Source organism: Lipomyces tetrasporus, assembly GCF_029532465.1.
Source record: "Lipomyces tetrasporus strain NRRL Y-64009 chromosome Unknown POJ06scaffold_8, whole genome shotgun sequence".
NCBI classification, from domain to species: Eukaryota; Fungi; Ascomycota; class Lipomycetes; order Lipomycetales; family Lipomycetaceae; genus Lipomyces; species Lipomyces tetrasporus.
This window is the reverse complement of record NW_026611603.1, coordinates 552,420-566,389: the sequence shown is the minus strand read 5'-3', so window position 1 is coordinate 566,389 and position 13,970 is coordinate 552,420. Positions and strand designations below refer to the sequence as shown.

The following is a 13,970-nucleotide window of genomic DNA, read 5'->3' as shown; positions in this document are numbered from 1 at the left end:
TTGCACCGGATTGGTCATTCTGAGGCACTAGGTGCGCTATTCAGACAATGACTAGGTACGCTACTCTGATGTACAGAGCATATCAGCAGGAAGGACCAGGTCCATCATTTTGTAGTTGGCCCCAGTGTGACACTTGAAAAATTTGGCCATAGTAGCGAAAACACAATGACACACTGAGTCCACTATTAGTGCAACAAACTGACGTGCCAAGTTCTGTACCAGATCGCATTCCTTGATTCAGGTGTTTTGGTTTACATTGTGCTGCAATATCTGCTAAATAAATAACTACATATATTGAATATCTAACTAGATACAGATATATATAACCCATCTACTATAAGTACATGCCTGCTCATATAGATGCACAAATTCGACATGTACTATCCCGCAGGTATATATACCAGATCACCCAATCATTCCCAATCCCTGTGCCCTCTGTACTCTTGCCGGCGACCATTACGCTGACCTTTCCCCGGATCCACCACCTCAGTGAACCGGCAACAGAGTGGTAAAATTCTGCAAATGTCGTAACACAACCTGAAAAACAAAAGCACAACAGCTCGCTGCTAGGTTGAAGAAGAAACAGGGTACAGGCCATTAGGGTACACCACATCTTCAGTACGTAACGACAGTGTATCGGTTGTAGCAGTATGAGAGATAGCATAGAAAGGACGTTGAGAACAGTAGTCATTAATCACTGTCAGCGGGCTCAGATCCCTTCAGAGATGCAATACAGGCCAAAAATACAAAACCTCAATAGCTCGCTGCTAGGTTAAACAAGTAAACCGGAAAGTAGAAGTCCTCGAAGTAGACAGCACATCTGCAGCTAAGATATGTATTGGTTGTAGCGGTATAAGAGATATCACTAGAAAAGGATATAAGATTGCCTACGACAGTAATTAATAATCACTGCCGGCGGTTTCGTATCCTAAAAGAGACACAATCACGTCAGCCACAACAGTGAGCGGTTAACACCTACTAGCAACTATCACCTACCAAGGAAGTTACCGATGCAAGTCCGATTACAGATGCGCACATATAGCGCAAAACGGGTCTACTTTGCTGAAGGCGAAGTAAAACAGCCATGCTCATTCAAATGGAACCTAGGCCCTAGCGTGTTAGCAAATACGACAACACACATTGATACTTAGACTGCTAAAATGCAACGCAGATGACAAAGGTACCTGGTAAAGAACGGCAAGAAAAGTATACTCTGTTAGTAGAGGATCAGCATTCATCACAAGTACAGTAATAACAACGGCTACCTATCTGAAACATTATGATCCGCATGTGCATATAATTTTCTGAGTGCTCCTCTGTTACATTCTCCGACGCATCGAGCAACTCTGAACTCAGCAACAAGCGTCTAACACGAGACGAATAGACCTGACACAATCAAATAAACCTCTCATCCGACTAGTATCGAATGTCGATCGTTAGCCTCGTTCATTTGCCAACGGTTCTGTAAACGATTTAACCACAATCCGTATCCACAATACTGCTGATTTAAAAAGCGCGTGTGGGAAGCAGTAAGTCAGCAAGGTGCGGGTAGCCGGTTCGTCCGATATTTCATTAATTTGGTACAAATTCTTGGATGGTGACGGTCAAACCCTTGCCCTAGGTGCCTGCACATCGTAGTTTTTCAGGTCATTCTAGTAGGGGTTCTGAACTAGTGTATATTTGGTTTAGATTTCAACTTTGTTTTGTTTGTTGATTTGTTTACTTGGAAAACGCGTCTTGTTTCACCAACCTCGTTTGGTAGCCAGATTCCAGTCCCCTTCAAGCATTTTCTCTTCTACACTCAAAGCAATAATAATTCTATTTTATACATAAGGCATTGGACGATATTAAATATGAACCCCCCTGCATTTGCTCTGCATGACTCAAACTACTCCCAAAAGTGCGTGTCTTTCGGCACGTTGGTGTGTTGCGAGACATTTCAGGACCTTCAAAAAATGTTCATTACCGCCGATGGTTGACCTGCAAAGACATGCAAAAGATGTCGGGACAATGAGAGTATGTTTGATGATTTAATGATGTTTTTGAAGCGGGATGAATGCCACTCTAACAAAAGAATCAGAGGGAAGGGAAAAGTCCATTCGAGCAAAAAGACGTAGTTCTTTTGACCTTGACGAGCAGTTCGAGAACCATGATGAATTTATTGAGATTATCTCGTCCTTTATGGAGCAACGCGATGGTCATATCTTTGATCCTGGTGCCCACTCTGTGAGATTCAGAGCAGATTGCTTTGTCATCGAGAATGATGCATCTGTGGCCAGTTGCGCTCAAAATAATGACGAAAATTTACGGAAACGAGCTATAAAGTGTTTTAGAAATGACCTTTTTGACTGCACTGGCTACTACTTCCATTTGCGACGGTGCAATGAGAGAGTGGACGAGCCACGCTTCAGTTTGACTTGTTCTCGTTCGAATGAACGCAGGACGGCGGAGCGAGACCCTTCAAGCGTTCATCGGTATACAAGTATGCAATCGTTCCTTCTCTTCCTCTACTTTTGCTAACGCAACGTCGGGCGCAGCCGCGAAAGAATTCTTTGATTGTCATGGGGAGCTTCACATAAGCTTTTCGAAATCTAATCGGTCGGCGACTATTATCTACGATCATAAGTGCCACGCTGAAACACCGAAATTCCGCATCACCGAAGAAATTCAACAGTATATCAAAGCCCAGCAACTTTTTCCTCCACGACAAATATATCAAAACCTAATCCAATTGGCCGACAGTCCTCAGTTTGCAAAGACAGACTTGCATACCATTACCAGGCAGCAAGTCTATAATGGAAACGAGACAGGACGGATGACTTCAAATCTGCGCAGCTTCTAGTGGGGGGGGAGGGGGGGAGAGGGGGGGGGGGGGGGGGGGGGGGCACACTGGCTTCCAATTAATCGAAGGGCTTCAAGAGCCAGGAGTATCGCTGGCATTCTGACTCCTTGTTTCACGGATAGGGCTAAGTACAATAGAGCTAAGATGACTGAAATATTTATAGACTCAACATTTGGCACCAATAGACATGGATATGAGCTCTACTGCGTCCTGACCGAGTACGACCTAGTCTCCCTGCCTTTATTTTACCTTCTGTTGGATACTCGTGGTGTCCAGGAAGTGGGCAAGCGGGGATCTCGGTTGACGACTTGGTTGATGGCATTGCGGGATGCAGGACTAAAGCCGAACGTGGTTCACACTGACAAAGACTTTGCTGGTAACTAGATGTCACAATTGCATGATTTATTCAGGCTCTAATTTTGATCCTAGAAGTGACGGCGGCAGCTATAGCTTTTAAGCGAGTAGAGGACAAACAAATAAAGAGAGATAAATAGCACAAAATTACCATTCAACTCTTGAGTAGTGATCTGCGAGTAAAGTTGGAAACCAGTTTGATGAATGGGCACTTCGATACCATCTTAATTTTTCACGCCATACCTAAATAGGAATACGATTACTATACGATTACTATACGATTTTGCGGTAGACTATACGATTACTTTACGATTAGGTTCTCATTTTCGCGATTAACTTCATGAATAGTATAAAATATTGACGGTACCGTAATCGTATCCACCTCTAAAATTTATTACAACGCAGCATACTCTGATGATATCATTATCGTGACCAGACAAAAGGAATCCTATTCCACGGACTTGGAATTCGAATTCATTCTATGCATAAGAGACCATGGCTACCCGCCGTAGGAGCATGATTAAGCGCGGATTGCAGAAAAGGGACAGCTGAGAACAGTAGAGTATAGCGAGGTTACTTTGTAATATTGCTTACTGCACAAAAGATTGAGAATTTCTTTTTTCGTAGCAATTGTCTGCTCTATATATAGTTCGCACCAAGCCAGTCACATTAAATGAGGTGGGGCAGAATCGAACTTATTTTACACACGTTCTGGGGTTTGCTAGCCATAAAATGTTCGATACCAGGTCAAATTTCGTCCAGTAACAGACATGGATTATAATTACAATTAATATCATCTTACACGTTCGCAATACAACCACTTTTCGCCAAACTGTATCAAAGACCGACATTATCCAAGATTTTTTACAACCCAAACGCAAGCAGATTCACAGGTACTACCTGGCCCCATGACAACCATCATTGTGATAGGCAGGCGTGCGAAATGTAGTACAATAATTTTACACATATTCGGAGTCCGAGATATTGGCGGGCGGAGTCTGTTTGTATGTATCGACCAAGCCTGGTTCATTAAACAGTTGGAAAAGCTCATCCTCTGAGATAAGAGGTTCCGGAAGAGCAGATATGTTTTGCAGGATCGCGCGGTCGAGCTCAGAGAGCATCGAATATGCCTGAACCTCACTCGATTGTTGCTCTGGCGATGGACCTTGCGATCCGGGATATAGCACCGAAGAATCGAGATTCATCGACGGACTATAGCCGGTAGAGCTGCTAGTAGTACTATAGTTATCACCCGCGCTGCTGGCGCTGGAGCTGTCCATTGTTGGAATATAGGACCAATCCAATTGTAGTTGATCGGTTGCCTTGCCGGAGCTAGGTACCATGATGTCCCTGTCTGATGGCATGATAGCACTGTTCGAGCTTGATTCATTTAATCCAACCTGTAGTTCTGCATTCATGACACGTACTGTCTTTCGTCTTTTGGCGGTATTCGCTACCTCACGCAAAAAGGTATCTGCAGATCGATACTGGTCAAAGACAATCCGAGCGGCTTCCTTAATTTGCCCAGCGACATGGTGTGCTGTGCTCCAGATCTCGCTCATTGCACGTAATGCCCCGATTCCTACCTTAATGCGCTCCTTCGCCATCGCTCGTTGCTTCTGGGCTGAAGGTTCATAGAAAACCCAAACACATGCAGTCAATTGAACTAGAAGCGCAAGAGTAATAGTACACGTAAAGAACGGTGACCTCCGGCCAACGGTGCCGGGAGAGAGGGATATTAAGCGCGACAGCATATCAGCCGAGGCCATACACTTGACAGTATGAATATCCATCGAATTACTCTCCAGCGATCCTGGGACGTAGTCGTTACTGTGTCCATCCCTAGATAAAGCAATGGCCCGGAAAGAAATTAACAAGGAACGAGGAGCGACGCAATGCGACTCATGTTCCTCATATTCTGATGGAACCATCGCAAGACGGGAAAGCGGCTTGTGCACAAGTATGAGAAAATTGTTGATGACAATATACGCATGCAGCATCAGTTCATCGACTTCCTGGAAATCACGGGCGCCGTTGAGTCCCAAATACTGATGCCGGTCAGATGCCGGTCTGAGAAGGGTCTTCTTTGCCTCTGGGATGTGCAACAGCCAGACAGATGTACTTGTGTCTGCTAACTCAGCGACTTCAGTTTCAGAAGTTTGTGTAGCCAGAGAAGCTATGACCATGGTCATAATCCGTATGGCATCGATCAGGTAACTGAATGATGAAAACTTGGGCGGACTATCCGCGAATATTCGATCGTCGAATTCTTGTAGCGTATGACCAACTGGAATATTCTAAATCCCTGTTAGCCGGAATCCGTTGGTACCATAGTACAACAGCTACATACTCCGGTATTGTACTCATCATCTTCGCAGGGCAAGTCCATAGCGGGTACGATCCCGGCCAATTTGGATGGCGGTCTTCGATGTAACGCATTCATCCATCCATCCATGGCAAACAGCATCCAATACGTCCTCCGCAACGACTCCTTTAGAACATTAAGAAAAACCGGCTCGTGGTTGAAATATGAGTTGTCCAGATATGTGTCAATGAAAGAAATATCATGCATATGGATGAACAATGCCATGTTGACCGCATGATCTTTAACAACCATAGATTTTTCTTGCTCGTTTTCACCGTGAATAACGATCGCGTAGAGCAACAGAGCCATTACTGCTATTGGAGACGGACGGATATTGAACTGGTATTGACGATCAGGACTGGCAGGGCTGCCTGCATCGCCAAATATGGCTTTCTCAACTGCATACTTGTACAACCCACGGTTCGCGTTCCTGATGTAAAGGGACCCAATATAGTGAACCACCGGGACGAGTAAGTTGTTGATGAGGTCACTCGTTTCTGCGTTGAATGAGCTCGATAACAATAGACCGTAAAATTGTCGCGGGACCACGACCGGGTGAGAATTGTGGAAGTGGTAGTAGAAGAGATCAACTAACAACGGAAGAGCGTTCTTCTGCCCCGACGATGCTAACATTGACAAGCTGCTGCTAGAGGTTACCACGGGCTGGCTAGTGCTGTACGAATCAAATGACGAGTCATCTTCGCTCTCTATCCGTCTTTTTGCTGTCTCGACGAGAGCAGGGCCGGGGGTGTTGATTTGACCGGAGTCCTTGCTCGAGGTGCCCTTCCATCCTCGGCGAGACTTGACATACACGCACTCGCGATTGTTCTCGCGGCAACGCTGGCAGACGGGGATTCCTGCGTCGCACTTGAGATGACGAGAGCGACAGGCGAGACATGCGGCCGCAACAGGAGCAGTCGAAGCCGGTGGTGGAGAAGTGTTCTGTTGGTGGTCGAAAGGCGCATCCATCTTGAGTTTGCGACAACGTAGGCAGGTAAGAGAACCAGCGCCCGGGCAACTAAAATACTGTCTGAAATATTCCCTGACTACAGAGCTCAGGCTTCAAGCACGAACGGAGGGTTCGAAAGCAATCGGACTGAGTGCCGGTTAAACTGAAGTGAGGATGCATAGCCGCCTATATGTCAGCTACCGAGCCACCGGGCCATGTCAGTAGATGACCTACGAACACGTCCGCAGATACAAGCACAGGATTGTGTTAAGTGGCATCGAATATTGCGAGTTTCAACTTGCAAGTTATTCATATTTATTACTAATCAAAATATCTAAATAGAGACCCGCACTAGTCCGTCTGCCGACCGGGTTGTTATCAGAGCAATTTCTCTGGCGGCTCGCTTACGTCACATCCTAGTTTTTCCGGGACGGCCCCCACAAGAAAGCGATTCCAAATCTGCGCAAAGCTACTGCGCCACTGGTTCCTCGGCATCGCATTTTACAAAGCCTTTGTTGTCGGATTTCCCATAGCCTGTAGAGGTGGATACGATTACGGTATCGTAAAATATTAGATGGACTCGTATAGTAATCGTATTGGACTTTACGAATACGAATAACGATTAATCGCAAATCGTATCCAACCTCTACCCATAGGCGATCATAGAGTCGGACTGATGAGATAAGTGCCTGCTTAGCTTTATTATTTCGTGACCATTTGAGATTTATTTGCGATTTCTCACGGTCTCAGCCACTTCATACTCATATTCTCATTCGCTATTCAGTAACTATGATTCCCTGGAAGTCAAAAATGATCCCGCCTGACATACCCTCACGCCACCGATTTATACAAACTTTTGGGGCAATCCAGAAAAATATAAACAATAATATGCAATATGTACACTTAAGACTTTCTCTTTGACTTCTTTTGCTTGTCTATATGCGCACGCAGGGACTTCTGCTTGTCTCTCAGGCTCTTCTTGTTCTTCCCTTGCACGTCTCGTTTATGTATCATCATAATAAAGTTCTTCTTTCTCGCCTTCTCCTTGTTTGTAGTACTGTGCTGCTGGCTATCTTTCTTACCCTTCTTTGATCCAAATTGGCGATCTTGACGGCCTTCCATGACAGCAGCCATACGCTCCTCTTTATCCGCCTTGCCGGTCTTTGATCCAAGAAGCGACGTCGCTTCTACTGAATCCTGGTGTCGTCCAGCTGCAGCGGACTGTCCTCCATGTAAAATTTTGTCCAAGCCGGCCTTTGTCCGTAGCTCCTCCAACTTCTGGAAATCTGCCGGAGCAAGAAACTTCCTTGCCATTAGATTCTGTACCACGTTTTCTGTTTTGGCACGCTTAGCATCTGGCTGCTGTTCTTCCGCGTCTTGCTCTTTGTCGCTATCATCACTGTCATCCTCCTCATCCGATTCGTCGTCTTTTGGAGGACCAGCTCCATCGTCCGACACATCGTACTCCTTATCGCTTTCCACGTCGATCCAGCCATTATCGCTCTCTTCGGAATCAGACAAGTCAATATTCCAAGCGTCGTCATCGTCTTCGGCTTCCTTAGCAGCCGCATCCTCATCGTCGTTATCCAGGCCCTGCTCTTTTCTCCATTGCTCCAACAACTCCAAGCCGGGGATACCCTCAACCACATTCTCAACACCGTACTGAAGCTTCTTCGCTTGACCAGCCGCAGCTGCAGCACTCATCTCCATAGACGCAATCTTGCCCCGATCTTTCCGCGCCAACATTTCTGGTGCAACTCCGCGGTATAAACCAATCAAGCTGCGCGCTGCCATCATCACAGACTTTGACTTTGACCCTTTATATTCTGTCAAATCCTGTAACAAATCAGCTTCGATGGCGAGAGGATTTCGAGTTAAGATTTCTCGGATCGCGTTGAGTCCAGCCGCTGCAACTTCAGCTGCGACTCCGTCAGATACGAATTCATCTGCTATCTTTCGAATCACCGGTGAAAGCGCATCCGGTGGAACGAGGTCGTGCGACGATTGCGCCGCTGCAGCCATGAATTGCGTCACATCCCGCTGCTTTGGAGTGAGATATTTCAATAGATAGGAATAGAAACCAAGGACAGAAAGTTTGTGAACGCCGATCAACCGCGAGACTAAGTTGAGAATCTGAATCCGCTGCTCGAGAGTAAATTTGTTGCCGCTGCTACGGCTCAATGTTTGGCTGAAAAGACGCTCTGCAAATCCCTGCGGGTCATGGAGCAAGTGGATGGCGGCGAAGTTCAGTTGGGTGGGGAGGGCCGCGCCTTTTTCTTTCTATGACAAAAAGATTAGCATAATCCGGAGAAATCGCGAACGTCACACACCTTTTTGAGAGCTCGCATAGCAGCGTCAAGTTTCCGCGCTCGTTTTCCGGTCTTCTTGTTAATGCCCATTCGATGCTTAATGCCAGCAATATGAGGTTTGCCACCCTCGCCATCATCACTGCTCGCGCTATCGTCGCCACTGTCGTCGTCATCATCCAGACCACGCTTCTTTCGGTTGGCTTTCTCCCTCTCGCGATCGACACCCAGAAAGAAATTAACACCAGCAATAACAACTTTCGTATTTCCATGCAACGCGGCCTGCTTCATAATCTCTGCAGTTCGAGGATCATCCCAGATTGATCGCCGCCATAATTCACGAGTGAGTTTCGCAGCCCACAGTCCATCAGATGCAGCAGCGGCGCCGTCAGACGACTCTAGCAATGTGAACAGCAGAGTTTGAACACTTCTATTCAATTTCGGGGCCTTTGCGTTACGGTTCGCATGCTTCAGTAGCCGCACAATCGTGGTATATATGTCCTTCCTGAACGTTTTTGAGTTTGTAGTTGTCAACAATGGGAAAATAATCTGAATCAACCGCTCAGAAGCAATGACCCCTCTGTTCCTCAATAACATCAATGATTGCACTATCTTTTCCCGAAGCTCAACCGGTAAGACCGTATGATGTTTCCTAAGAAGTTCCGCCAGATCTTCGGGAAATTCTTCCGTATCACCGGGGTAGCATGTGCAAACTTGAGCAATAAACCCGATCTGATCGAGAAATGCATCTGTGTCGTGGAAACCGCTCGGATTGGTCACGAGAATCTCCTTCTGCGTGGCGTAGTGTCTATACTGGACCAGAAATTCCTCCTTATAGGACCTAGTAAATTAATACTATGCTCAAATGAGAGGTTAAGACTCAAACATACCCAGGATCTCGGCGAACCAAGTTTTGTAAAAGTGCAATATTATTCGGCAATAACGCCGCTCTCCTTCTTTTTGGCATTGTATTATCCCTGCTAGTCGTACAGAATGTATAACCTGAACAATACCAACGTTGTCGCGCGACTTGAACTCGACTACAAAATTTTTGGGAGACTTTGGGTAGAGTCAGAAGTGTCGTCTAACCTATTTCAAACTAGTGTGGAGCCCCTGTGGCTGAGTTTTCTGTGCCACAAGTGTGGCCAGCACAGAAAACTAACCGCAGGAAGTGGAAGAACTATGATGCAATACGTCCTTTGAAAGCAATTGGGCCATTTTGTAATCCCAGGAGAGTATATCTCAGCAATCTAGAAAACTACAACTATATAGTGCATAACGGATTACATTTATTATCCGTCTATGTAGACTACGAGCTGTCTATCAACGGTATCGGAGGAAGGTGGTTGGATGCCCATTTGGCTCGAACCCGAGAGGTACGTCCAGTGAAGGGGAGTGGGCTCGGCAAGGAAAGCAAGTAGCCTGAGTATGCTGACTTGTCTGCACATCACCTGATTGCCCTTAGATGTCCTAGTGATCTGAATATATCTTGTTCGCGACATCCAACGTCCTTCAAGTTGAAAATCTGACTTCATTTCATTTATAACCCTGACAGCGATGCTCCCGCACGTCTTTGCCCAACTTGGTTCGCCAATCCGAGCAGAGTATAATGGCAGTCGCACTAAACCTTGCGCGGGCTTTCCAAATATTTCGTAGTCGGGGTTACTGGTGTGCAAGTCGATAAAAAGCTGGAGGAGAAGTTGTTCCAGATCGAACTGGGGAGAGTGAAGAGCACTAGTGTAATCTTTGGGAACTGTTCCGTAGTGAAATCGAGTAGCATGGCTTTGCACAGGCGCATTTGGGGACACTGTCTTCCTGGTTGAGGCAGGGCCGTAGGCTGCCATCGGGATTAGTGAATATGCACTTGACCGGCGGCGATCCATGCCCTGGGCACAGCGGTCTTGCACCATTTCCGCAGGCTCTGTTCGGCAGGCTACTCTGCAAGCTGCTCGGCGCGAGCTTGGGCTGGTTCTTTCTCAACCTCGATCGCCTTGGTCGCCACTTCCTCTCTGTACCCTATCAAGCGAATCTGACTCAAGCTTGATCAGTCCCCGCGACATATCCTGGTAACGAGTGCTAAGTGCACTACCCTGCCGGAGCTTAGCTTGCGCAGCATGGTGCTCTGCATGGCTCTGTAATAATAGAAGTCTGTTGTTCCGGCCCTCATTACGAGTAAGGCGTACAAGATGTGAGTTGCTGGACCATGCGGTCTCAACGTTTTCTGTTGTGAATGTAAATGGCGCAAGTGGAAGCCGTGAACGTAAAACGGGTTGGTGAGACTCTGGATGATTGACTGTTCAATTTATATCCAGTCTCAAGGAATTGACTATCAACATATATACTTGAGACTTTGCCTGATTACTAAGGCATGATTTACTCGTTCTTCGTGTTCTTCGTAGTGTTGGTGTTCGGCTGGTTCTTCGCCACGAGGACTGCAACCCTCGACTACCGTGTTCGAAGTCTCACTATTGTTGCGACTCTTTCATTTGGCAGAGAGGAAAGTAATTGAAATCTCGGCCGTCGTCGATGCAACTGCCATGACGAAAGGTCACAAGACCCTCAACGTTTAGTTGGCATCACGATACCCTCAATTTTCAACATTAACTAATGGCTCAGCAGAAGCCACTTCATGTCGGCCCAGTCGTCTTCATCCAAGATAATCTTTCTCAAAAGCCTTTGGGACAGACCTCTCATACACAATTTTACTGAAAACTTCGCGCAGAGGATTTCTCATTCTTAAAAGGGTCGCAAGCATGACGTACGTCGAACTCCATCGAGTCTCTGTATCGAGCTTCAACGTAACGTGCCCCATGAAAGAGTCCACCATGTTATCTTCGTTATCTTTAACGCTCAACATTGATTCTTCAGAAATACGCTGGAAAAATTTCTGTGAATTCTTTGCAAGGACGACCAAATCTCGAACCAATACAACTGCTTTGAGCATTCCTGAAAGACTTCCTTCAACGGAAGTTGCATTGGTATGTACGGCGCGCCGTAAGGGCTGTAAGGCAGAGTTCCCGTACTCTTTTCGAGGATCACCTTCACAGAGTTCAATCCCTGTACTGTAGATTCGTCATTGTCAGAGACACAAGCAAGAATTTTGTTTTCTAAGCCGAAAGCGAGAATCGTCTCCATGATCAGTTCTTGATGCCGCTACCCGTATGAGGGTACGGAAAGTATCTGAAACTCAAGTGATAACCGTGTAATTTTCAATCTGAGTCAATATAATGAATCGTAAAGCTCGCATATGGCAGATTCGGTTTCGAAGTCCATACATCATAGGTCAGGCTCACCTTGCAATCAAGTGAGTCCAACTGACTTTTCATGTCTTGTAACCTCAAAGAATAGGTGGAAATAATTCTTCTAGTAACGGTCTTGCGGAAAGGAAGAACATACTTCGGGTTGATTCCGTTGACAAACGATTTGAAAGACACCACTTCAACGACAGACATTGGAATCTGTGTATATTTAGCACATGCTTCCGCATTAAGAACGCGAATAAGTGTACGGAGACGGACCAGATCATTAACGATCCACTTCAGTTCGTCCTGAGCTTTCGTAGACAGCTGAGGTTCAAAGAGCTCTCTCTGGCCAGAAGACAGATTTCGGCGATTCCCTAAATGAAAGCAAGTAGTGGCATGAGCCCAGAGCACGGTTGTCTTGCTCTTAGAGCTGTAATGCCCCCTCAACTTAGCCATGAGCTTCGAGACACATTTGAGATCTCTCCTTGATGTTACGGCATACCCTTCCCCCGTCTAGAGTCGTTTCGTAGTAAATGTCGAGATCTGCGGTTGTCCTCTTGCCAGTTGAATGCAAGTCAGAATCCGTACTTGTGCCTGGCGAATCATATGTACTTAACGCGCTCATTCTGACGGTTGGTTTGAGAATTTATTCAGTTGAGTATACTATGAGCGGAAACGAACTAAATCGCTGTCGGACGATGATTTAAACCCAGAAAAGGATATCGAGTACAATGAGTGGTGTCGACTACAGCTGCTCTCAATTTGTTTTATTTTACGGGACATAACGGGTCTCGGTACGCGCACGCGACGCGCTGCGTTCCAATGTATACGCACTGTGCCATATTCTGATGCTACCGATGAGCTGCCGGCAGCGCCCAATGCATGTAAGAAAAATGTACTTGTAAACTTGCACTTGCTCATCATTCGAAGTGACATATTGCAGTGACAGCAAAAGACAAGGAAAGAATAACGCAAAACAAAAAAGAAATTAATTGCAGCACCTACGATTCCAGCGTGGTCTCCCACCGCAGTACTAAGTAGGCCCAAAGAAGCTTAACTGGTGTTGATCGGACGGGGAACTGTGTTTTCTTCTTGGTATGGCCGCAACTGAATATAATCCACGGTTGTAACAGTTATAGCGTGTCTTGGTATTTTTGTCCCCAATTTAGATCGAGCACAAGGATTTGAATACAACGCTTCATAATCATTGGCTTATTCGTCGACAAAACCTCAGTGAGCCCTCCGGTATTTATGCAGCGAAATTGTAAGAGTCATTATAGCTTCGTGTGAACTGAATCATTATAGTCCTGCAGGGCTGTAGGCGGATAGGCGGATAGGATATCCGCCGCGGATACGTATCCGCCATACTTTCGATTGGCGGATACAGATGGCGGATATGGCGGATAATCCGTATATTCTTAATTAAATTGAAAAAAAGGTCAAAATCGAGCAGGGTTAGGGTCATGGTTAGCCCTAACCCTCAACTTGCATAGTTCGACTAGTCCGACAAGAAGTTATTCTAGCACTTGTCGTACCGGCTCACATGTAGCGGGATCACCGACCATATAAGTTGCGTCCGCTACAGCGAGTCCATTTAGAAAATTCAAATATCATGTTAGAGAACTTTGCGAAATTTTTGAGGAAATTAGATATATAATAACTATTAATGAATTTTGCAAATTTTTAAAAGCGGATGGCGGATGCGGATTTGGCGGATATCCGCCATGCTGTCGAAAAGCGGATAAAGGCGGATACATATCCGCCAATTTCAAAAAGGCGGATGGCGGATGCGGATATGGGAAAATTTGGCGGATATCCGCATCCGCCACAGCCCTGTAGTCCTGGATAATAGTCTTTGATGGGCTTGCTAGGTAATGGCGGACTTCGCGCACCAGAACGGTTAAAATAGCAG

General features: G+C 46.1%; 5 protein-coding genes across 5 annotated transcripts; 1 reads left to right on the top strand and 4 right to left on the bottom strand.

Annotated features, from left to right (window-relative positions):
- Positions 1-1,853: 1,853 nt before the first annotated feature.
- On the top strand, positions 1,854-3,226 carry POJ06DRAFT_296515 (uncharacterized protein; the record flags this gene model as incomplete). Its single annotated transcript, XM_056190552.1, has 4 exons — positions 1,854-1,974; positions 2,081-2,482; positions 2,538-2,788; positions 2,972-3,226. The coding sequence occupies 4 exons, from the start codon at positions 1,854-1,856 to the stop codon at positions 3,224-3,226; spliced, it is 1,029 nt and encodes a 342-aa protein (XP_056042155.1).
- Positions 3,227-4,155: 929 nt separating this feature from the next.
- On the bottom strand, positions 4,156-6,530 carry POJ06DRAFT_239579 (uncharacterized protein; the record flags this gene model as incomplete). The annotated part of the gene is made up of 2 exons (XM_056186047.1): positions 4,156-5,493; positions 5,547-6,530. The coding sequence occupies 2 exons, from the start codon at positions 6,528-6,530 to the stop codon at positions 4,156-4,158; spliced, it is 2,322 nt and encodes a 773-aa protein (XP_056042154.1).
- A 441-nt stretch (positions 6,531-6,971) lies between these two features.
- On the bottom strand, positions 6,972-9,837 carry POJ06DRAFT_140318 (SDA1-domain-containing protein). Its single transcript, XM_056184506.1, has 3 exons — positions 9,707-9,837; positions 8,841-9,657; positions 6,972-8,790 (listed from the first exon to the last, which is right to left on the bottom strand). Exons 1-3 carry the CDS (start codon positions 9,781-9,783, stop codon positions 7,414-7,416), a joined length of 2,271 nt encoding a protein of 756 aa, XP_056042153.1. The 5' UTR covers positions 9,784-9,837; the 3' UTR covers positions 6,972-7,413.
- A 163-nt stretch (positions 9,838-10,000) lies between these two features.
- On the bottom strand, positions 10,001-11,148 carry POJ06DRAFT_140287 (uncharacterized protein). The gene has a single exon (XM_056184505.1). It carries the CDS (start codon positions 10,724-10,726, stop codon positions 10,109-10,111), a length of 618 nt encoding a protein of 205 aa, XP_056042152.1. The 5' UTR covers positions 10,727-11,148; the 3' UTR covers positions 10,001-10,108.
- An 806-nt stretch (positions 11,149-11,954) lies between these two features.
- POJ06DRAFT_140248 (uncharacterized protein) lies at positions 11,955-12,617 on the bottom strand. Its single transcript, XM_056184504.1, has one exon. The coding sequence runs from the start codon at positions 12,512-12,514 to the stop codon at positions 12,026-12,028; it is 489 nt and encodes a 162-aa protein (XP_056042151.1). The 5' UTR covers positions 12,515-12,617; the 3' UTR covers positions 11,955-12,025.
- Between the last annotated feature and the right edge of the window lie 1,353 nt (positions 12,618-13,970).

Excerpts from the sequence above, each read along its gene's own strand:
- POJ06DRAFT_140287 (XM_056184505.1), bottom strand. The coding sequence starts at position 10,726 with ATGGTGCAAGACCGCTGTGCCCAGGGCATGGATCGCCGCCGGTCAAGT.
- POJ06DRAFT_140318 (XM_056184506.1), bottom strand. The coding sequence starts at position 9,783 with ATGCCAAAAAGAAGGAGAGCGGCGTTATTGCCGAATAATATTGCACTT. Across the intron at positions 9,658-9,706 it reads TTGGTTCGCCGAGATCCTGG|GTCCTATAAGGAGGAATTTC; the intron begins GTATGTTTGAGT and ends TTAATTTACTAG. Across the intron at positions 8,791-8,840 it reads CTATGCGAGCTCTCAAAAAG|AAAGAAAAAGGCGCGGCCCT; the intron begins GTGTGTGACGTT and ends TTTTTGTCATAG.
- POJ06DRAFT_140248 (XM_056184504.1), bottom strand. The coding sequence starts at position 12,514 with ATGGCTAAGTTGAGGGGGCATTACAGCTCTAAGAGCAAGACAACCGTG.